At 36.8% G+C, this 24,779-nt stretch overlaps 1 protein-coding gene across 6 annotated transcripts in view; it reads right to left on the reverse strand.

Annotated features, from left to right (window-relative positions):
* Positions 1–22,061, reverse strand: part of LOC149789830 (anoctamin-4-like) — a 190,558-nt gene extending 168,497 nt beyond the window's left edge. For 4 of the 6 annotated variants that reach the window (XM_089971822.1, XM_089971821.1, XM_089971820.1 and 1 more), the window contains exons 1-2: positions 21,690–22,061; positions 12,782–12,889 (exon numbers count right to left, since the gene is read on the reverse strand). In XM_089971822.1, coding sequence (XP_089827948.1) covers positions 12,782–12,889; positions 21,690–21,729 — 148 coding nt within the window. In that variant the 5' untranslated portion in view covers positions 21,730–22,061. The remainder of the gene's footprint in view (positions 1–12,781; positions 12,890–21,689) is intronic. The other 2 variants (XM_089971827.1, XM_089971825.1) reach the window with 1 other exon arrangement.
* Between the last annotated feature and the right edge of the window lie 2,718 nt (positions 22,062–24,779).

Genomic DNA, 24,779 nt, shown 5'->3' on the forward strand with positions numbered 1-24,779 from the left:
TTTAAGATTAGTTGGTGTTAAAACAGCTAATATTGTTTACTCATAAAGTGATTTTGAAATGACGATTCATTCAAAGCCTCATATTGCATTCTCACTACTGTGTATTAGCATTAAATATAACCAAGTTGATACTTACAATTAGGCATTTTAAGTAGTATTACCAGTCTTGAAAGTTATATTGACAGGAATACATTTACTTAATATAATCATTCGTTGGTAAAATAGTGTTCTAACATTCATTTAAAGACTATCTGAATGTATAATAGCTTTAGGAATTAATGTGACACATTCAAAGACATTTGGATTTAAACCTGTATTTTAAATTCTGTGAATTCATTTAAAGACATTTTTTGGATTATAAAAAAATGATTTCTATTGTAAACAAAATTATATTACTATCATTCAGAAGATCTTAGAACCTCATCAGGATTACTCAAAACTATAGAACCTCATTAGGATTACTAAAAAATATAGAACCTCATTAGGATTATTCCAAACTTTAGAACCTCATTATGATAATTCAAAACTTGAGAACCTCATTAGGATTACTCCAAACTATAGAACTGCATTAGGATTACTCAAAACTATAGAACCTCATTAGTATTATTCCAAACTTTTGAACCTCATTAGAATTATTCAAAACTTTATAACCTCATTAGGATTATTCCGAACTTTAGAACCTCATTAGGATTTGTAATGTTTTACCCCAACCCCTTGTATTATACATGTATTTATAAGTCTGTAAGTGGAGCCAGGTAAGCTTTGTTTTCCAAGTACCTAAGTTGGCTAATCCTCTTACGTAACCCAGTCTTTGTTTGAGCTCTTGAGTGGAAATCTGGCGGGAATCTTTGTACATGGGAACACGTGACGTAGACAACTTCAAAGAGCCGGAAGCCGACAATGGTAGGCTGGACAGTACATGGGGACACACAGACTGACATTTTTATGATTGACAGTTCGATCAAATGACCAGAGTCCGTCGCCATCCAATCGGGATGCGTTGTAGGTGGGACTTGATTCGAGAAACTGGCATAAGACTTGTACAAGCCTGAAATTCGTCAGTTGGTGTTTAAGAGTCGCAGTGACACACACTCCGTTAGCCATTCGTAAAAATTGGCGGAATTTAGGAAATTCATGAAATAGCTTCGATCAGGTAAGTTTGATGTTACGTTGATTCTGCTTGATACGACTGCTGTTAATTGAAGAGAATTTGTCGTATGTATACATTTTACTTGTATTGAAGTATGAATAGTTAATTATGACCTTAATATTTTGCATTTTTTTCATGACTTTAGCTAGTACCTTTGTTTACGATTGATTACGATGTTGATTCGTTGCATCATTATTCATAATGTTACTATGTACACCTTATTTGTGAGGCGAAAATGTTCTCTTCTTTCGCTAGTAATATGTGTGCATATTACTTCGTGGATTATTACGTTTACGCCCTTTTGAAAGGACGATTTGTATTTGTGAAGAATTGTATTGCTCGCTAGCCGCTATAAGAATTAATATTGTAATTCTTTGCGTAGTTATATTTTGGTAGACAAGAAATTTGTTTACGTAATGATAGATTTTGCCATTGAGTAACGGATTGCCGTTTATCACCATTTGAATGTGAATATTGTGGATCTGGTACGCTTGTGTAGGAAATATATATAAATATATATAAATATATAGATAGTCATATTACTAATCGTAGTAATATTTTAGTACAATTATATTTGAAATATTTTGTATGTATATACTGATAGGGCTCAGTATGTAGATATTTGAATCCTTTGTGTGATTGTGTTATGGCGCCATTTTTGTAAGCGGCGGAAGTGTATGGGAATTTCGATGTGTGCGCATGCGCGACCCAAATGTCCCGCCTTAAACTGATGGTTCAGTTCAGTGACGTAGTGTGAGGGAAGATTTTTATAACCCTATGCTAATGCATTATACCTTTCAACAGGAAGCTTTTGGGGGACGAAAGAATTTCAGAGAATTTCGGGGGACGAGAGAAGTTCAGAGAATTTCGGGTGACGGTGAGAGATACCGAGTGAATTTCGGGTGACCTCAAGGGATACCGTCAAGGGTTCCGGATACTAGAAGAGGAACCGGAAGTCAAGATAACGGCAAGGAACAAGGATTATAGAAGAGGAAGCGGAAGTGGAGATCACGAAAGGAGAGAAAGACAAGGGAACGTATCTCGTAGCCATAAATATATTTAGTCAATAAATAATATAGTGTCCAGAATTAACCTTCTGAATAAGGACCAGGGGAACTTCTCACAATTCGTTAAAGTCTATAAGAAGAACCCCACCCCTAGACAACCACTACACCCCCACAGTGGGCGCTTCGTCCGGGATATGAATTAGACATATATATTATTTTGGGACTTAAAGTTATTGGTAGAAGTATTAGTGAACAGTGTGAGATATTTTCCATTCTTTGTATTTGAAATTTTGTGATTTTCTCATCTTGTATTTTTATTGTCATATGTGCAGGCTTTGTAGATCTTCCATTCATAGCAGTACGTGTGAAGCAGATATCGAACAAATATCTTACCTGAACGAAACTAGTTGTTGTCGACAGGTAAGTATTTAAACTGGTATTACAAATATCTGTATATTGTTTGAATTTTGAGACAAGGTATCACTTTACATTAGTATAATGGCTACCGAACGACAAATGATAAAGGAATATCGCGCCATGGGGTCGGAAGATCTTGGATACGAGGGAGATCGCCTGGCAACCTTTATAGAAGAAAGGATCAAGGAATGGAAGCCCGAAAAAGCAGCGGAAAGAGAAGCCCAGAGAGAACTAGCCAAGATAGCAGCGGACCAAGAGTTAGCCAAGATAGCCGCGGACCGAGAAGCCCAGAGAGAACTAGCCAAGATAGCAGCGGACCAAGAGTTAGCCAAGATAGCAGCGGACCGAGACGCTCAGAAAGAGCTGGAGCTAGCCAGACTCGCTCACACTCTGGAGATGGAAAAGGTCAGAGTTGAAGCTAGGACCAACGGACGGGACGACGCCAGTACAAGCTCTGGAACAACCAGCCGACCTTTCATCGACCACCGGATAGTCCAGATCAACATGTCACGCTTCAATGATAGGGAGGAGGCTATTGACGATTTTCTCGTCCAGTTTGAGAAACTCGCACGTGCTCATCAGGTCCCTGAACAGCACTGGGCCATTAATGTCTCAGCCTTTTTGCAAGGTGCAGCTCGGGAAGTCTACCACGGCTTAACTGCAGAAGAGGCTGATGACTACACTGCCCTCAAGAAGGCGCTTCTCTGCCATTACCGGCTGACCGCCGAGACTTACCGGAAACTTTTCCGGGACTCGGTGAAAAAGGTAACAGAGACCCACTCTCAATTCCACAACCGTGTTCGAGGTTTATTTGAGAAGTGGATGAAAATGGCCGAAGTCGAACGCACGTACGAAGGGCTACGCGAGGTAATACTCAAGGAACATGTCCTGGGTACTTACCGTCGCGAGTTGACAGTTTTCTTAGCAGAAAGAGAACACCGGACGCTCGAAGAGATCGCTAACATGGCGGAGCGATACGAGCAGGCGCACTCGAAGAGTGGAGGTTCCGGGGTTGCTGACCGACCCCGACCCTCTGAGTCGCGTCGTATGGGGGAGGTTGAGCCGGCTGTCCGTAACCGTCAGGGCGACGGGAAGGTCGGAGGGGCACCTACAGGTAGGGCTGCCGCCTATCGACCTGGACAGGCCTCACCCACGAAACCAGGACTTGCAAGTCGGTGAGGGCCGCCGACATGTTTTAATTGCAAGCGCCTGGGGCATTTTGCCAGGGACTGTCCCAAGGGCAGGCAGACCCAGGTGAATGTCGTAGCTAAGAAGGAATGTGTGCCGGAAGCGAGTCGCAACCCAGCCAACCTTGCGGCCGCAACTGTCAATGGTGAAGGCGCCACCATCTTGTATGACACTGGGTGCAGCGTCCCCGCGCTTGTCGACAAGAAATATGTCAAGCCGGAGGACTATACAGGGGAGGTAATAGAAGTTCAGTACGCGAACTGCGCGCGTGACTCATTACCAGTAGCTGTCATTGACCTCGATTCACCATACGTGAAGGGGAAAATTGGAGCTGCTTGCTTGGAGGGGCTATCACATGACGTCATATTGGGTTGCCGTTATGTGTTACCCCAGCCGAACCCCGAAACCTGCACACCTATGCCAGTGAGTGCTGTTGAAACCAGGGCCATGAGTCGACAGCCGAAACAAAAGCCAATCCAAGTTACATCGACACCGGTTAGTAATGTTATTCCAGCGGAGTTAAGGAAGCTGCAACAGGAGGACGCAACTCTGGCGCAGTTGCACAAACACGCAGAAGCGGGAACAGAAAGGGAAACTCCAAACGGCGCGGTGAAGTTTGTCTACAAGAAGGGAATCTTGTATCGCCATGCCAGGAAACACAACGAACACTTCAAGCAAGTCGTCGTGCCAAAGGAAAAGCGTTGCGAAGTACTGAAACTTGCACACGAGAGTCTCATGGGTGGACACATGGGAATTGCTAAGACGCGTGACCGTCTTGTAAAAGAGTTTTACTGGCCAGGGGTCCAGGGAGACGTAAAACGGTTCTGTCTCTCCTGTGACAAATGCCAGAGAATGGCACCGAAAACGGATCAGCGACCCATCCCTTTGGGGAGTACGCCCCTTATCGATGAACCATTTAGACGTGTTGCCATGGATTTAATCGGACCGATAAAACCCGTGTCTGCGCACGGAAATCGATATATTTTAACGGTTGTCGATTATGCTACACGCTATCCGGAGGCCGTTGCGTTGCGTAACATTGACACGGAAACCGTCGCGGAAGCTCTGTTTGCGATCTGGTCAAGAGTCGGAGTGCCCGACGAGATCTTGACCGATCAAGGAACACAATTTATGAGTCGTGTGATGGCGGAGGTGAATCGTCTCATGTCGATTAAACACCTCACGACTACACCGTATCACCCCCAATGTAACGGATTGGTCGAACGGTTTAATGGGACCTTGAAAAACATGCTCAAGAAATTGTGCGAAGGCCGCCCCAAGGATTGGGACCGGTATATTCCGGCCATGCTTTTTGCATACCGGGAAGTACCGCGAGCGAGTTTGGGGTTCTCTCCCTTTGAACTCTTGTACGGGAGAACCGTACGTGGCCCAATCACCGTACTGAGACAGCTGTGGACAGACGACCACGCTGTAGAGGAAGTACGCACTACCTACCAGTACGTCGCGGACTTGCGCAACAAACTGGAAGAGGTTTGTTCTCTCGCGCAAGAAAATCTCAAACGAGCTAAGGCGCAACAGGCGAAAAATTACAATAAGCGCGCAAAACCACGTCAGTTTGAGGTAGGGGACAAAGTGTTGTTGTTGTTGCCCCAGGAACACAACAAGTTGCAAGTTTCCTGGAGGGGTCCATACGTCGTCACCAAGAAGGTCGGAGGTCAAACCTACCGGATACAGCTACCGACGAAAGAGAAATTGTACCATGCCAATTTGCTCAAGAGGTACCGGGAAAGGGAGACCGCCAGCGATTTTGTTGTCGCAGCGATAGTCACCGAGGATATCGAAGGCGATACGGAAGGTGCTAACACTGTCCCGAGCTGTCCATTAACGAGGGCCGAGACTCCGTCGGACGTGGAGTGTGACCCCATGTTAACTGAAGGGCAGCGGAACGAGATAGAGACCTTGCTGGCCGGATATTCCGACGTGCTAACAGAAAAACCCGGGAGGACGACGCTTGTCGAGTTCGGGTTAAAGATGGTGGACGACCGACCAGTTCAGCGTAAACCCTACCCCTTGCCCCACGCGAAACGACAAGTTGTAAGGGAAGAAATCGAGCAGATGATTGCTCTGGGAGTAATCGAACCTGCCGACTCTCCGTACAGCTCACCAGTAGTCTTAGTGCAGAAGAAGGACGGCACCCATTGGTTCTGCGTCGACTACCGGAAGCTGAATCAGGTGACAGAATTTCAAGTTGAAATGCTACCTGACCCCGAACATATCTTCGCTTCGGTCTCGAAAGCGAAATATTTTTCCAAACTGGATTTGTCCAAGGGGTATTGGCAAATTCCGGTAAGGAAAGAAGACCGACCGAAGCTTGCTTTTGCTACTCCTGACGGGACATACCAATGGTTGGTGATGCCGTTCGGGGTACAAAACGCGCCCAGCGTCTTTACCAGAATGATGCGGAAGTTGTTGGAGCCCTTGCGCGATAGGGGCGTCCACAACTTCATGGATGACCTCTTGTTAGCTACAGAGACATGGGGTGAACACCTCGCTCTGTTAGCTGACGTTTTGGAGCGGCTACGTCAGGAGGGCTTGACAGCCCGCCCTTCCAAATGTCACCTTGGTTTCAGGACATTAGACTATTTAGGACATACCCTGAGCCAAGGCACGCTGTCTCCAGAGAAGTCGAAGGTGGAGCAGTTGAGAAACGCCGCACGCCCCACCACGAAAACGGAAGTGAGGTCATTCCTGGGACTGGCCGGATATTACCGGAGGTATGTCGCTAATTTCAGCGCGATTGCGGGCCCGTTGTCTGACCTAACCAAGAAACGGACCCCGAGTAAGTTCGTTTGGACAGATGCGTGTGAGCACGCATTCCAAACGCTAAAGGATAGACTTACATCCGACGCAGTTGTTCGTCTACTGGACTTGGATAAAGAATTCGTTCTGCGCACCGATGCATGCGACACGGGACTGGGAGCAGTACTGCTCCAGGAGCATGACAAGACGCTTTTTCCTGTCGCAAACGGCAGCCGGAAGTTGTCTGCTGCCGAGAAGAATTACTCAGTATCGGAGAGGGAATGTCTCGGAATCGTGTTCGGCATATCACGGTTCGAGCGATACCTATATGTAAGTTCATATTGGAGACCGACCACCAACCACTCGCCTATCTGGCGCAGGCAAAGTTGTCCAATGGTCGATTGATGCGATGGTCGCTGTTTTTACAGCAGTACCAGATGCAGATCAGATACGTGAAAGGATCTGAAAACGTAGGCGCAGATTTCATGAGTAGAAGCGCCGAAATGATATAGATCATTTGTTATATTTTCGTGTTCATACTCAGTTTAGCATTTAGTTCATTTTGCTGATTTTGTTCTTTATATCGTGTAACACTTTTGCTTTTTTAGTTTGAGTGAATAAAATCCTGATTTTATTCTCAAGCGTGGGGGGATGTAATGTTTTACCCCAACCCCTTGTATTATACATGTATTTATAAGTCTGTAAGTGGAGCCAGGTAAGCTTTGTTTTCCAAGTACCTAAGTTGGCTAATCCTCTTACGTAACCCAGTCTTTGTTTGAGCTCTTGAGTGGAAATCTGGCGGGAATCTTTGTACATGGGAACACGTGACGTAGACAACTTCAAAGAGCCGGAAGCCGACAATGGTAGGCTGGACAGTACATGGGGACACACAGACTGACATTTTTATGATTGACAGTTCGATCAAATGACCAGAGTCCGTCGCCATCCAATCGGGATGCGTTGTAGGTGGGACTTGATTCGAGAAACTGGCATAAGACTTGTACAAGCCTGAAATTCGTCAGTTGGTGTTTAAGAGTCGCAGTGACACACACTCCGTTAGCCATTCGTAAAAATTGGCGGAATTTAGGAAATTCATGACATAGCTTCGATCAGGTAAGTTTGATGTTACGTTGATTCTGCTTGATATGACTGCTGTTAATTGAAGAGAATTTGTCGTATGTATACATTTTACTTGTATTGAAGTATGAATAGTTAATTATGACCTTAATATTTTGCATTTTTTTCATGACTTTAGCTAGTACCTTTGTTTACGATTGATTACGATGTTGATTCGTTGCATCATTATTCATAATGTTACTATGTACACCTTATTTGTGAGGCGAAAATGTTCTCTTCTTTCGCTAGTAATATGTGTGCATATTACTTCGTGGATTATTACGTTTACGCCCTTTTGAAAGGACGATTTGTATTTGTGAAGAATTGTATTGCTCGCTAGCTGCTATAAGAATTAATATTGTAATTCTTTGCGTAGTTATATTTTGGTAGACAAGAAATTTGTTTACGTAATGATAGATTTTGCCATTGAGTAACGGACTGCCGTTTATCACCATTTGAATGTGAATATTGTGGATTTGGTACGCTTGTGTAGGAAATATATATAAATATATATAAATATATAGATAGTCATATTACTAATCGTAGTAATATTTTAGTACAATCATATTTGAAATATTTTGTATGTATATACTGATAGGGCTCAGTATGTAGATATTTGAATCCTTTGTGTGATTGTGTTATGGCGCCATTTTTGTAAGCGGCGGAAGTGTATGGGAATTTCGATGTGTGCGCATGCGCGACCCAAATGTCCCGCCTTAAACTGATGGTTCAGTTCAGTGACGTAGTGTGAGGGAAGATTTTTATAACCCTATGCTAATGCATTATACCTTTCAACAGGAAGCTTTCGGGGGACGAAAGAATTTCAGAGAATTTTGGGGGACGAGAGAAGTTCAGAGAATTTCGGGTGACGGTGAGAGATACCGAGTGAATTTCGGGTGACCTCAAGGGATACCGTCAAGGGTTCCAGATACTAGAAGAGGAACCGGAAGTCAAGATAACGGCAAGGAACAAGGATTATAGAAGAGGAAGCGGAAGTGGAGATCACGAAAGGAGAGAAAGACAAGGGAACGAAGAGATTTAGATGAGTAGCACTCAAGAAGGGAAAAAGCTCCTCACACTGTGAACTCAAATGATGATCAAAGGGATCATTGGGTGAAAGAGAGACATTGATTACTTTAAATTCTTTTAAATTTCATTTATTAAATTGTTATTGTTTAAATTTCATCTTTGTATTTCTTTTAATTTAACTGTCGGCATTGCTGACTGGGGGCTCGTAGCCATAAATATATTTAGTCAATAAATAATATAGTGTCCAGAATTAACCTTCTGAATAAGGACCAGGGGAACTTCTCATAATTCGTTAAAGTCTATAAGAAGAACCCCACCCCTAGACAACCACTACACCCCCACAGGATTACTCAAAACTATATAACCTCATTAGGATTATTCCAAACTATTATAGAACCTCATTAGGATTATTCAAAACTATAGAACCAAATTAGGATTATTCAAAACTATAGAACCTCATGAGGATTATTCAAAACTATAGAACCTCATTAAGATAATTCAAAACTTTATAACCTCATTAGGATTATTCCAAACTTTAGAACCTCATTAGGATTACTCCAAACTATAGAACCTCATTAGGATTATTCCAAATTTTAGAACCTCATTAGGATTATTCCAAACTATAGAACCTCATTAGGATTATTCAAAACTATAGAACCTCATTAGGATTATTCAAAACTATAGAACCTCATTAGGATTACTCAAAACTATAGAACCTCATTAGGATTACTCAAAACTATAGAACCTCATTCAGATAACTTTAAACTAATGGAATTGATAGAACATTTAGGTTTTTATTCACCATACTGTAAGCTATTTTTAATTAATTCACTTTTGTCTTTTAGGTAAATAATTTATATTTTTCAATTATAAAAAACTTGATAGTTTTGCTCTTTCTTCTCACTTATTTTAAGACCATAGAGTCATAACATATATAAACATAATCATTTGTTCACACTGAATACTGACAACAAAAATTTTCAAGATTATCACATGCTGACCATGTCTGAAGTCAGATTGTAACCAATCTCATAAATTTAGAACCAATAAGTTCTTTTAAGTCTTTTATTAAAAACCTCATGTCAATATGAAAAAAGAAGTCTGAACAAAAACTCAATGTCAATATGCCCATCTACTCATGAAAAGTAGCTATAAAAAAACGATTTTCAATATGGCTGCCATGGTGGTCATTTTGAATGCAGATCAACACCCTTACAATTGAGATCATCTACATGGCCTAAAAGTCTCTCAGTCTAACTTCCATGTCGATATGACCTTTTCTTCAAAAACAGTAGCGATAACAAGGTTTTTAAGTTGGTAGCCATTGTGGTCATGTTGGGGGTCAAATGACAAATACTGTTCTTTATGACATATTTTACACACTGAAAGAAGTCTTTCACTGAAAACTTCCTCATGCTGATATGACCATCCATTCATGAGAGTTGTAATTTTAAATGAAACCATGTTTAGAAGCAACTAGACCTCAAGCTGAAACTGTGTGCCAGTTTTCATGACTTACCTCCCAGTAGCCTAATAGCAGGAATAATAATGATAACAGACTTGTACTACCAGTCAGATGGATGCTGGACAGATACTTGATGGACCTTCACATAAGCTCTTCCAGACTTTGTCCAGTAGAGCTACAAGTGACTTCCAATTGTAATCGCACTTTCCCACCTTTTATAAATTTGCAAGCTAGGACCCAGGTGCTTTTCAAGGGCAGAATTACTGATATACTTGTACCCATAAGCTAATGCATGGAAAGACACTAACACATTTCTAATGACATCATGGAAAACACTGATGAAATTAACAGGAACTGAAAAGTTAACATCAAATATGTTATCTTACCATGCCTATGCCACCAAGAGGCTGTAGAATATACAGATATAGAAACTATAGAATACTACAGAATACAGATAATATATAGCATATATATACACACACACACAAGGCATGTAAAAGTACATGTATACTAAGTAATTATAATGAATTACAGGTAACTACCATACTAATGCAGATAGCTTGAATTAGAAGCAACACATATCGGAGATTACAACAAAAAAATTGTTATGAGTTATAAGGTATTTTGAGAAGAAAATTTCTAAATCAGTGCATGTAAATAATGACCAAACTGCAAACCTATTATTAACAACATACAATTTACAAGTTAAGATGAAGTCTGGATTGCAAGAAAAAAACTGTCTATGCAAGATTTACTTTGACATAAAAAATGCAATCTATATAAGGACAAAGTCTCCATACCCAAATATATCACATATTTACATACCCAATTAGATGTTGTCCAAGAATTGACAAGATATATAACAGAAATTGTGGACATTTGGATCTGAAGTGTTTTTAAATACATGTACATACAATACATGTGTTAAAAAAAATCAGGTAGAAAAAGATGTCTTTTTCATGTTTGTGTTATTGCATCATAATTGAAATCTTGCTTGCCATTTTAAGCTGACATTTAATTTTTGTCCCTCTCAGGATCATGTACCCAGATTGAAAATCATTTTTCCTTCAGGACTGAATTCGGCTAAGACAAGTAATTAACATATTATTATCTTGTATCTAAGAATTATAATGATGAATACAGCCTTAAGCTCAATACAATACAATGACATTATCAAAAAAAAAAAAAAAAATTGATGACAAATGGTATGACACAGAAATGTTTAATGACTGCAAGGGTTTCCTATTTTTATGCCATGCAGACAAATTAGCATGTATAATGATCCCTTTCCTCCCTAACAACAAATGTGCAAAGTGAAAATTACATACAAGAATAAAACAACTTCATTCTTCTGATGAAAATGGGAGACATGAGAGAGTAAATAATATAATTTTCATTCACAGATGTATATTTATTTAAAATATAAATAGTCTTTACTTTGGACCGCAGAAATATTTTTTCATGATTTACATCAGAATATGCACCCAGGTTTTGAGATTGAGAACTATACTGGTATGCATTCATTGTAAAATGTTTTTGCTTTGTGTTTTTTTTTACATGACCTTGCCACTATTATCAGGTAAAAGTCTGTTCCAAATAACTGCAACAACTTTTTTTTTAAAATCAAAGCAGTATCTGCACATATCCTGGGAAGAATTTTTAAAGACTGCATTTCATGAGAACTATGCACAAAAACAATAAAATTATGTATTGTCTGTTAATTTCCTTGTTCACTTCACACTCAATGATTTCCAAGTGCATAATTCTGTAACCTGTATACACTGTTCATTCTAATCAAGAAATACAGCTGCTATTTGGGATACCTTGAAGGTGACCCTACAGATGACTGTACACATATCTGGTAATTCCACACCTTTCAACATTTTGTTTTGGAATAAAACAGTGCAGGTCAGTAATGATCTACTCTAATTAATCCTCTTTTATGAAATCACCTTACCTCATAAAACAACTCATGGCAATGAAGTTATGATTATCCAATGGAAAAAGCTATTAATTATGTCCATTAACAAAACTGCCAATATGACCAAATACAGGTATCTGGCATTGTGCATCTGTGTGCCTTATAGCTAGCTATTGGCATTGGTGCATCAGTGTGCCTTATAGCTAGCTAGTGGCATTGGTCAATCTGTGTGCTTTATAGCTAGCTATCAAATGTAAATTTGCTGCATATTAGGGCCCTATTCTCCAGTAAAAACCATGACAGGTACTTCAAAAACCAGTGATCTTAGATGAGTGAGAATCTGCAGTAGGGAATTAAAAGGGTATCATACCAGTCCATGTTTCAAAGTGGGGGGGGGGGGCATTATACAAATCAATTGGCATTTAAAAGGCATCTTTTCAGTCCAAGAGGTTATTCAAGTCACTGCTTCACCCATTAGTTTAAGCCCTGAAAATATATAACAGAAAAAAACACATCTCTGCATTTGTGAAAGAACTTTTTAAATATTTACAGCATCCAGTGACATCCAGATGGGCTGTACATTTCAATATACGAATTTATGATTTTGCTATTTCACATAACCATGACACAAAGTAAGCTCTAAAAAAATGTGTATGTAAATGGGAAAATGAGAAAATGTCTTCTTCATGCAGCAGTGCTGAAATAGTGAAGTGTTGACCGACACTTACCATTTCCAAGTAAAGACTGGGGTACAGTTGAAGTCAAAACAGGGTCATAACCTTGAGATAGACTGTGAGAAGTCACAGATAGTGCTGTCACATGCCGAGGACTATTTACTACAAAGGATAAGAATTAACAGGCAATTGGTTATTGATTAAGTAAGGACACTATGAAACAGATCAATTATGATGATATACACACGATGATAATAAGTACATCATAATGATAATGGTAAGTACTGACGATGATGGTAAGTACCTGAAAATGATGATGGAAAGTACATGATAATTAGTGTTGTTCTGATTATCAATTATAATCGATCTTCAGTTGGTTCAGCAAACCAATCAGAAAACTGACTGTGAAACTCCATAATTGACTGTATGTAAAGGGAGACTACTTCTTTTCAGTTGCATGCAGACACAAAAGTTAGTAAAACTCCAGTGTAAAAGGAAACTAAATAGGGCTTCATATCCACTAAAGTTGATCTGAATTATTTGTTCCCTTCACAACTTACAAATATAAAACCATACCATATTCTGTAATGCAAACTTTCATAATTAAGATAATCATGATTACATAATTAAGATGTTAAATTACTGAGTTAATAAATTTAAACAAATTTTGATGACTTGTTTCAATGTAAAATCCTTTGTAGTATTTGTCAATAAAGACAAACAAGGAATGCATTTCCTTCTATATATTAAATTATAGACACGACACATATGAATGAAAGGATTTTGGGGGACTGCAACAGTGTTTCAGTTACATAAGACCGATCACCCATAAAAAGTTGCTTTCATTTAACAATTTGTTCTTAGCAACTGATTATAATTGATTATCGGTTGTTTAAGTGGAATCTATCATCGATTATGAAATTCTAACCGACTCCCATTACCAATGATACTGATAGTGGTAAGTACATGATAATGATAATGGTAAAGACATGATAAATATAATTGTTAAGACCCTCCCCATAAAAAAAACCCACATGTTTCCATTTGGCTGACCATCCCCATTTTTCATTTCTGACCCTAGCACTCTCCCACCCCAGGTAAAAAAAGCTACCCACCTACCCTAATTTTAAAAACAGTGTTAAAGGAAACATATTTTTGGGGCCAAAGTACATGATAATGACAATGGTAAGAACGTGATGATCATAAAGAATTTTAATGATCAAGGTAAGTAAATTTTAATTATGATGGCAATTAAAAGATAATGATGATAGCAGATACATGATAATGATAATGGTAACTAAATGATGATGATGATGGTAAGTAAATGATAACGGTAATTGGTAAGTAAATGATGATGATGAGAATGATAATGGTATTAGACGATAATGATGGTAAGTATATGATAACAGCAATGGATATAGATGATATTGATGACGGTAAGTAAATGAGAATGATAATGGCATTACATGATAATGATAATGATAATGCTGACCAATTTAAGAAATAACATAATGCAGTTTACTCCCATGACTTGCTCAAAATTCTTTCTTAGTCTAGTGCAATATTTATGCTCAAGTAACTTTATAAAAAAGAACACACTTTTCCATAACTTAGACATATTTATTTTCACATTACAGAAAAAAATCTTACATCCAAACCACTATATGACCACTGACAAATTGAATGTTTTATAAAGATATGTAGCCCAAAACAAAACTGATCAAACAGAAACATTGCAAAGTGACAAAAGTAGATCCATGTATGTATCATATGTAGTCTGCACACATGTCGGTTATGAGGATTTACTGTACAAAATTGCAGTTCTACTTGGCATAGCAGAGTACCACAAGAAAGACTAGTTGTTCACCCAGCTGGCACAAGGCAATACAGCACCCAATGCAAAATAGACATCTGGCACCCCCACCCACTGATCATTAAAATATTTGGTGGTAAGAACGCTCGTAAAAAACTAGTGAAAGTTATGACCAATTAAAAAGATTGCCAGATGAAGAAAAACCAAAGTTTTTTCTTCTTTCATTTTAGCTCCCTTGTCTGATTTTGCTGCCCTTTTCTTCTCTGATTTGTTACCCCTCCAAAAACAGCACCCAGTGCAAGTGCACTGCTCACACATAGTGTATGCCAGCCCTGGTTCTTAATATTTGAATTACCCTCCTGAAATATTATTATTATTATTAATGCTTTTATCGTAAACATTTTTCATTCATGGACTTGACACTGTTTATATCATAAAACATAATGTAAGCATGCATTTTAGATCAACACCTTTGTAAGTATAACTAACTGAATTGATAGAAATTGTATGGAATTCATGCATAAAAGTCATAGATTTTCATAATAAGTCACTATGACAAAGATGTTTTTTTAAAGTCTTTTTATACCTAAATCGGGCATAAATATTGGAAAGCAAAATCTGCAGAAAAAGTCCTTTACAAGGAAGCGTAACATAAGTACATCTGCACCCACAAACAAATCCAACTGCAAACTTAGACCCTGATCTGCCACTACATAATGCAAACTGCAGAGACCAATCTGCTGGTGCATTATGGGATGGTAGATTTGTGTCTGCAGTATGTAGTATATGTGAGAAAAAAAATCTTTCAATTTTGAAGAAAAAATGAACAAGAGGCCCATGTGGGTCTCAGATTGCTCACGTCACTGACATCTACCCAAAGCCAAATGCATTGGAAGTGGGCCTAAAGATCTTAATAATTTTAATGTTTGTTGCCATTAGCTATTTCTTTTTAAGTAACAGTGATGCTATTTGATGACTTATCAGCATCATTTCTAAACTCTTTAAAGTATTTCACTGAAGCATACTTTCAAACAAATTTGATCAGGCTATATTTCAGGGATTATGACTTTATGACTGGCTTATAAGAAGGTCGGTCACAGTTAGACAGCTAACTTGTTGGATATACTTTTGATCTCAGATCACCAATACATAGCAGTACATGAAGGTTACTGACAATTTTATTTTGAATCTATACCATTTGAAGGAAACTACATAAACTTTAAAACAGACCATGTTCAGTTTTGGTATGCTACACACCATTTTACCAATCGCAAAACTATTTGCCAGTGTGGAGACAAGAGGTTCAACAGCATTGAAATTTAGTACAGAAAGACTCCATCTGAGGCTATAGCACTAAATGCCAGTATTCATTACTGATCATGAAAAATGGATTGTGTACTCGGAAAGCAATTAAATAGCTAATCTTATTGAACAAAGGAAAAGGATTTAAAAACTTGGACCTAATAAAGCAAGTATAAAAGAAACAAAAACTTTAATGTCTTACTTTTCACAATATTTTTTATAATATAAAAAACCGCTGTTTGAAACAAAAGGATATTCTTATAAATACAGAAGTGAACTTGAAATGCAGAATTTCTGCCCATGAATAGCACCAGAAATTTAAACACAATGTTAACCTGCTGCCTACATAAAACAAACATTAAATGTAAACTTTACCCTCAAACATTTTTCCCAAATCTGCACAAAAATGTCAAACTGTATGAGTAAACAAGTATTAAATAAGAACAAGCTATTTATCTCAAGCAAAATTTAAATTCCTTCAAGCAACAAAACAAAATCTCAAAGTTTAACTTAAACCATAATTCCCATAAATTGTAGACCACCATAACAATCAGTAAAACTTGGCAAGAAAAAAAAAGATATTGAATAAGCTCAGGCACATGTTATTTAGCACACAAACGCAATTCAAATATACTATTCTTCCTCCAAGCAATAAACATAATGACCTAAATGAAAGTTTTAACTGGCTGTCAACATACAGCCAATTTTAACCACAAACATTAACCAATAAAGTGAACAAAATCTGGATAAGCTTTATTCAGGTCTTGTCCTTTACTTCCTAGTGACAATATAAATGACAAGCTGTATTTAGGTCTCATCCTGTACTTCCTAGTGACAATATAAATGACAAACTGTATTTAGGTCTTCTCCTTTACTTCCTAGTGACAATATAAATGACAACCTGTATTTAGGTCTTCTCCTTTACTTCCTAGTGACGATATAAATGACAAACTGTATTTAGGTCTTCTCCTTTACTTCCTAGTGACAATATAAATGACAAACTGTATTTAGGTCTTCTCCTTTACTTCCTAGTGACGATATAAATGACAAACTGTATTTAGATCTTCTCCTGTACTTCCTAGTGACAATATAAATGACAAACTGTATTTAGGTCTTCTCCTTTACTTCCTAGTGACAATATAAATGACAAACTGTATTTAGGTCTTCTCCTTTACTTCCTAGTGACAATATAAATGACAAACTGTATTTAGGTCTTCTTTACTTCCTAGTGACGATATAAATGACAAACTGTATTTAGGTCTCATCCTGTACTTCCTAGTGACAATATAAATGACAAACTGTATTTAGGTCTTCTCCTTTACTTCCTAGTGACGATATAAATGACAAACTGTATTTAGGTCTTCTCCTGTACTTCCTAGTGACAATATAAATGACAAACTGTATTTAGGTCTTCTCCTTTCCTTCCTAGTGACAATATAAATGACAAACTGTATTTAGGTCTTCTCCTTTACTTCCTAGTGATGATATAAATGACAAACTGTATCTAGGGGTTCTCCTGTACTTCCTAGTGACAATATAAATGACAAACTGTATTTAGGTCTTCTCCTGTACTTCCTAGTGACAATATAAAAGACAAACTGTATTTAGGTCTTCTCCTGTACTTCCTAGTGACAACATAAATGACAAACTGTATTTAGGTCTTCTCCTTTACTTCCTAGTGACGATATAAATGACAAACTGTATTTAGATCTTCTCCTTTACTTCCTAGTGACAATATAAATGACAAACTGTATTTAGGTCTTCTCCTTTACTTCCTAGTGACAATATAAAAGACAAACTGTATTTAGGTCTTCTCCTGTACTTCTAGTGACAATATAAAAGACAAACTGTATTTAGGTCTCCTCCTGTACTTCCTAGTGACAATCAAAAAGACAAATTTTATTTAGGTCTTTACTTGATCGCCATACTGAAGATCTAAAAGACATACTTTATTTATCTCATTTCCTTTATGTCATGCTGACAATATAAAAGACAAACTTTATTCATATCTCCTGTACATCAATCTGATGATATAAAAAACAAACTTTATTCAAAACTACTCTTATGTCATATTGACAATGTAAAAGACAAACTTTATTCAAAACTACTCTTATGTCATACTGACAATCTAAAAGACAAACTTTATTCAAAACTACTCTTATGTCATACTGACAATCTAAAAGACAAACTTTATTCAAAACTACTCTTATGTCATATTGACAATCTAAAAGACAAACTTTATTAATATTTTCTCCTGTACATCATTAGGACATTGTGAAAGAAAAACTTTATTCAGATTTCCTGTACATCATACTGGTGATCTAAAAATCAAACTTTATTTAGATCTTAAAAATAAGCTTTGTACCAAATTTGATTTCAACTTAAACAAAATCATTCAAAAATTATTCAGTGCAACCAAAATTTGTAACAGCCATGACATGACATGGATGAACTGATGGGAAGGGTAACACTATCTGCTACCTGCACTGATGTAGCAGGGACATAACGGTCACTTGACCATATTCATCATAGCTGACAAAGGGAGGTAACATCCTACACATACAAGTGTTGGACTGGAATAATGCCTGTGTATTTAATATACTCACATTTAATTAGGTCCAACTAAGAACAACAATGAGCCTTATCTGCTTGTACATTATGCAATGGATGATCAGGGTTTATGTTGTTTATTGTAATTATTAGTCACAACAAATTACACAAACCCAGATCTTCTGACACTGTGATTGCAGGTCAGTGTCCATGCACTTTGCAATTGGATCCAACTTTTAAGCAAGTATGTTCTCTCTAAAAATGTGGTCTCTTATTACAGGTCATAATACTTTATAATCTGTCAATCTGTGCTTTGAGGACCTGGTCTCTCAAAACAGGTGGTCTTTCATAGCAGTGGTCATTCAAGATAGGTTTTACTGTATACATATTCAAAAGAAAGAAATATAAGTTTTGATGGATTTACAACACTGTAAAATGTTTGCATCATCTCTGACCTTTTGATCTGTCCATAATAAATCAAATGAAAACCAAAAACTATATTGTGATATTATAACTAAATGTCGGTACAGGTGAATGGACTGATGACAAATGTTTTTCATTGACCAGTAAACTAATATCAAAGGTAATAATGGCAAAGGAAAGGTGATAAATAACAATCCCAGGGACACATTCCCTCTGGGAATAATAAAATGACAGGAGTTAATAATGTACAGGTGTCCCTTAAGTAGTGACCTCATTAGTTCATATATGTACTGCATGTGATTGAGAATACAAGGTAAAGTGCAATATCAAAATGAACACTGAATAATGACAAAGTACTGATAAAGAATACAAGAATGGACTATATGCCTTGGGGATGCATTCACTCTGGTCAAAATGGAAGTGGTGGCCTTGTAGCATCAATGATAACCAGTAGCCTTATCAGTATGTACTGCCTGTCATCTCAACTTAGTACTTGCAATATTTACAGGTGTACAGGTGTAATTATATAACTTTGTACATGACAGATGACACAAGGTAAAAACATCTTCCAAGGAATTGTTTGGCGATGTTTTGTTCAGCAAAGGATCTTTTTAAGGCAGTCAGTTTAAAGTATGATGACCCAGACAAAGACAGGGTTTCATTACGTTTCTTTTTAAACAATTCATGATTTTGTAACATCTTTTTAATGATCTCTCAGATAAAAGTGGCAGTTTTATAAAAAGGTAGAGATAACATAATTAAATCAACATCAAATCTGCAACATACATATAGATGTACCGATTACATTGTGCCCAGTACAGGGTTTTAGTATTGTCCATAAAATGACATACAGTAACTGCAACATCAAGTGGTCACTATAAAACATTTTCTTTATAAATGAAGCCGTCCATTTTCATAATTGTATTTATTACCCATGAATTCGCTTACAAGAACCAACAACCATGAATAAATCATATAATTAAAGAGGTCTTACCATTAAAGAAGTATTATCATTAAAGAGGTTTTATCATTAAAGAGACTTTATCATTAAAGAGGTTTTACCATTAAAGAGACTTTATCATTAAAGAGGTTTTATCTTTAAAGAGACTTTATCATTAAAGAGATTTTATCACTGAAGAGATTTTATCATTAAAGAGATTTTATCATTAAAGAGGTTTTATCATTAAAGAAATTTTATCATTAGACTTTATCACTAAAGAATTTTTATCATTAAAGAGTTTTTATCATTAAAGAGATTTTATCATTAAAGAGACTTTATCATTAAAGAGTTTTTATCATTAAAGAGACTTTATCATTAAAGAGTTTTTATCATTAAAGAGATTTTATCATTAAAGATGTTTCATCATTAAAAAAGTTTTATCATCAAAGAGGACTTACCATTAAAGAGGTCTCATCATTACAAGAGTTCATTAATACTTCTCGAGTTTCTTTGGAACTGCTTGTGTTAAGTCATGAGGATCCAATTGCCATGCATAAGGCACACATTCTGGGATTTGTACTTTATTAAGGCCAAATAAAAAATGTATGTTTTCAGTTAGCTGGCAATTTCTGTTTTGTTCATTCATAGTTTTTAAAAACAAAATACAAAACATTATATTATATGAAGATAATGTTACAAAGAAGAACTTCCTACCCTAATTTTAAAACCAGTACAACAGAAAACACATGTATTATTTGGCCTAATGAGCCAATGTGCTTTAATGGTATGGGGAAAAAAACCTGTTTCATATAAATCTACATACCAGTAAATTATGAAAGATGTAAAGAAAAAAACCTTCTACAGATAGGAATTCCTGTGGAAAAGAGCTATCCTCAGTTTTCATAAGTATAAATTATTGTTTTTAAATACCTTCTAACAGATTGTTTCACATGCACTGAGCCAAAACAGGTTGAACTGTACAGTTCTGCAACCTGGTAGTTCAAATTTCAAACCTGCAGTGACAAGTTGACTTAAATGTTGGCTTCAACATAGAGAATACAGTAATTAACAGATCGCACTTACAGTATTTCAGTGTGTAAAGGAGCCGAGAATAACAAACGTATCCATCTTAATCCTAACTACAGTTGATAAAATTAATGAAAATATACAATCTCCATGTTTGTCAAGCTATCGTGCCTTTTAATTAGCTAGAAAGTATATAATCTGAACACTGAGCAAATCAACGTGAACATTAACCTATATCCAGGGTGCAGATGGGCACACGGACACACATGCAGCAACCAAAGTGACCACTGTGTCAAGATTCTGCCAAGGTGGGTTCAGACAAAAATAAGGATACCATTACATTAAGACTTGCCATCCCAAATCCTTATACCAACAAATTGTTATACATCACTTTTATTACATTGCATCAGTGTACTGCAGTTAAACAGCCTGGACAATAGCTATCGGACTGAAACGTGGTCAATCATGCAAGCTGAGTCCGACTGCAAACTGCACAGACCCAGATCTGCTGTTTGCATAATGTGTCACTACAGGATAACGTTCTTTTCTTGATCGGTGAAAATGTGACCATGTTGTGAGATACGTTTTATTAATGCAATACAACTACCATTTTGTTCACATTCATACCCGCCCACGCCCCACCTCCATACCCTTTGGCCATAAAATCAAGTTATCCTAGTCTAGTCCTACATGTAAGACATAGCACATTTTGATTTTGTTTAGGTGCTAAAACATAAATATCAGCGTCAGGTCTTACATGTAGGACTAATCCTAGTCTAGCTACGATGTCGTATCCTCAACTTGATTTGTTGTGGTTGGGGTATGAGGTAAGGGTACTAATATTAGTACTAACCAGAGTAGTGAACATTTCCTGCATTGGCGACACAACTTTTGGATTACTTGCTTACCTACATCAGCATTTTGCATTTCAAACCCAATATGGGACATCTTCGTTTGGTGGTCACTCAGTTACTCCGGTAAATTTCGTCAGTAAAATGAAAGAATCCTCCGTATATAACGACCGCACCCCACGACTGGAAGCTGTCTGCTTGACGTTTGCAGCGAATCAGCGATTGCGGTGTACGTCTTCACTGTCTCTAGCAGAAACTTTTTTAAACCGATTAGAAAGGAAATCACACAGTCATTAGAAACACTACTTACTAACTCTTAAAAGTCGGAACTTAACACCTAAGACAAGTGGTAGGCCCTAAAACTTCTGAAATGGGTTATCGTAATCAAAACAAACCTATTCTTTTTAACACAGCGATTACAGTATACCGCTGTTCTATTTCTGGCGCCTGTAGGGTAGGAGCTATGAGCTATAGCCTGTTTCAATGTTAAGCCCAACGTTCAACATACTGTACACATTATTCAACGTCGGTAGTCTGTATAACGTTCAAATGTTGTGCATTCCTGCAACCACATATGAGGTTAGTTATTGTCTTTGATGGAAATGGCAAGCACCCTTAGATGTTTACGGACTGTGGCAAATCTGATTCTCAGACATAACGGAGAATGTTACAGTTGTTCGGGTGATACCTTGATGAATTAACGAAATTCCAGTTTTTAGGAAGCAATTTACTTAGTATTAGTCTGTTTGGACGTTGTTAATTTTTACATCCTTTAGAATATTTTGCTGCATCTATAGTGTTCATTTAGCTGTTACATAAAGATCTTTTATTTACAAATTTTTTGTGTTGTTGAGATTTGTGTATGATGGCTACACAAACAACCATATTTTAAACTCTTTTGGTTAACATGTCAATCCTAAAGGTGTGTAGACTTCAAGTTATGGCTCAAAAGACTTTTAAAATTCTGGATAAGCAAGCTTCCAAATTTTTTGAATGATTTAACATGTTATAAACATAATTGTAATAGGATATATACGATATACCATGATCCTGCCTTCATGGTATGTTTAATGTTAAATTAGACAACAAAATGAAAGAATCATTGATGTCACATCTTTTACCAGCAAGAATATTGCAGAAAGTTTCAAGTGGTTCATTTGAACTATATAAGAATGACTACATAGTCATAATGAATGCTTATTCAAGCTACCAGAAAGTTGTAAGCCTTTTAAGTTAATCACTTCAGAAGTTTTCAAAGCTTTGAAAAGTGTCTTCCCAAGACAAGGTATACTCGAGGAAGTACTGAGCTATTATGATCCATGCTACAGTAGCATTGATTTTAAACAGTTTGTCAAAGATTGGGATTTTAGACACATAACAAGTAGCCCTGGATATCCAAACTCAAATGGTTTTGTTGGAAAGGCAGTACAGATTGTGATGTCAATCATTAAATTTGAAAACGAGGTGGAGAAGATTCACATCTTGGAATTTTATCTTATAAGATATACTCCCCTAGAAAATGGATTATCCAAGCACATCTGATCAAGGGGGAAAAAAACAACCCTAAGAAATAATCTACCTACAAAGCAAGAGACAATACAGGTTAAAAATTCAAAGAAAGTTATGCAATGGAAACGGAAGGCCAAGGAAAAATCAGAAGTTCTACCATGATCTCGATGGACTGATCAAGTTACTGTTAATAAAGGAGTCGCAACAAGGTCTAAGTAAAACCAAATTCGAGGTAAATGCCGAAGAAATCAGAAAGACATGTTGCTATTGCCAAATAAAATATCAGACTTGGAGGAAAATGAGGACCAATACAAATTATTAAACATTGAAGATGAAACAAATTAAAGTTTGATCTGTACATTGTAATTCATTACCATAGATAGGATCAAATTTTCATGTATTTAAATGTGCATTGCTAAATGATACACAAAGTAAACATTAAGATAATAGATTTTCATCTCTTTTTTTAAAGAAAGGGAGATGTAATTGTATATATACGATATATCAAACTCCCGCCTCCGGGTCTGTTTAATTGATAGTAAACAATTTAAATTTAGTGCTGGAGCTGTTATAAAATTCCTGCAACATATATTGTAGTGAAGCTTAAGTGAGGAAGCTTAGAGGCGGATTTTGTAATGTAAACACCTAATATAATCTCATAGTTACTAAATTATGCAGTCTTTAAAACGGACAAGCATAAATAATTGTAACATTAAAATAAATAATGTTAGATTTTCAAATATTATAGATGCCGCCAGAATTAAAACGCCAAACATTTGGCCATATTTTTGGCTATGCAGCAACTAAAAAAGAGTGAAAATGAACAAGTTTTGTAAAATTCAACAAATAATTTATTTCCCTAGAATAAAGCGAAAATTAAAAAGAACTTACAGTATCGTGAATTAAATCCCAAATAATCCAAAACGTTATATTACCAATCCTAATGAATAAAGTTCTAATTCAGTTCCAGTGGTGTTCCAAGAAAGCTTAAAATATGAATGGTTTGATGTGCCTTTGGTGGCCTGTGACGCGGCGATGTGCCAATAGGCTTTGGATGAATCACATTAATATAATCCAAGGTGTCCTTATCTGAATTCAGTGTAATTCCAAGTTATTGTTCCAGTCCAAGAATATTATAGATGAGCACTTTCTATTTCCAGACAATAATATTTTGAATAAATGATTCCACACAAATGAAAAACAGAGCACAACAATAAGACTGATCCTGCCTCAGATATTAAATGCAAGAATGGGTAATTTTTAAAGTAAACATGATTATATATACAAAATTTCGGACACAAAAGTTGAACAAAGATGAGGGTCAAAAGTTAATTCTAGACAATTCTATGCTGAAAAAATCTGTTATTAAAATTATAATAAAGAATGTGGTAACCATCGGATAGACCACGTTATTCAGTGTGTGAATTCCATTGTATTATACTCAGATTAAAATAAACATTAATAATAATCTGAATACTTAATCCACAGTCATAGGAAAACAATATTAGTTATGTATTATGTTGTCCACCAAACAAATATTACTGGTCAGGTACAACATGAACTTCACTCTTGACAAGGTCATGTCCAAAATACAATTATGGTTAACACATAATCATGGAGAATAAACTAAAAAACAAT

Source organism: Sinohyriopsis cumingii, chromosome 10 (genome assembly GCF_028554795.1).
Source record: "Sinohyriopsis cumingii isolate HCF-2022 chromosome 10, ASM2855479v2, whole genome shotgun sequence".
NCBI classification, from domain to species: Eukaryota; Metazoa; Mollusca; class Bivalvia; order Unionida; family Unionidae; genus Sinohyriopsis; species Sinohyriopsis cumingii.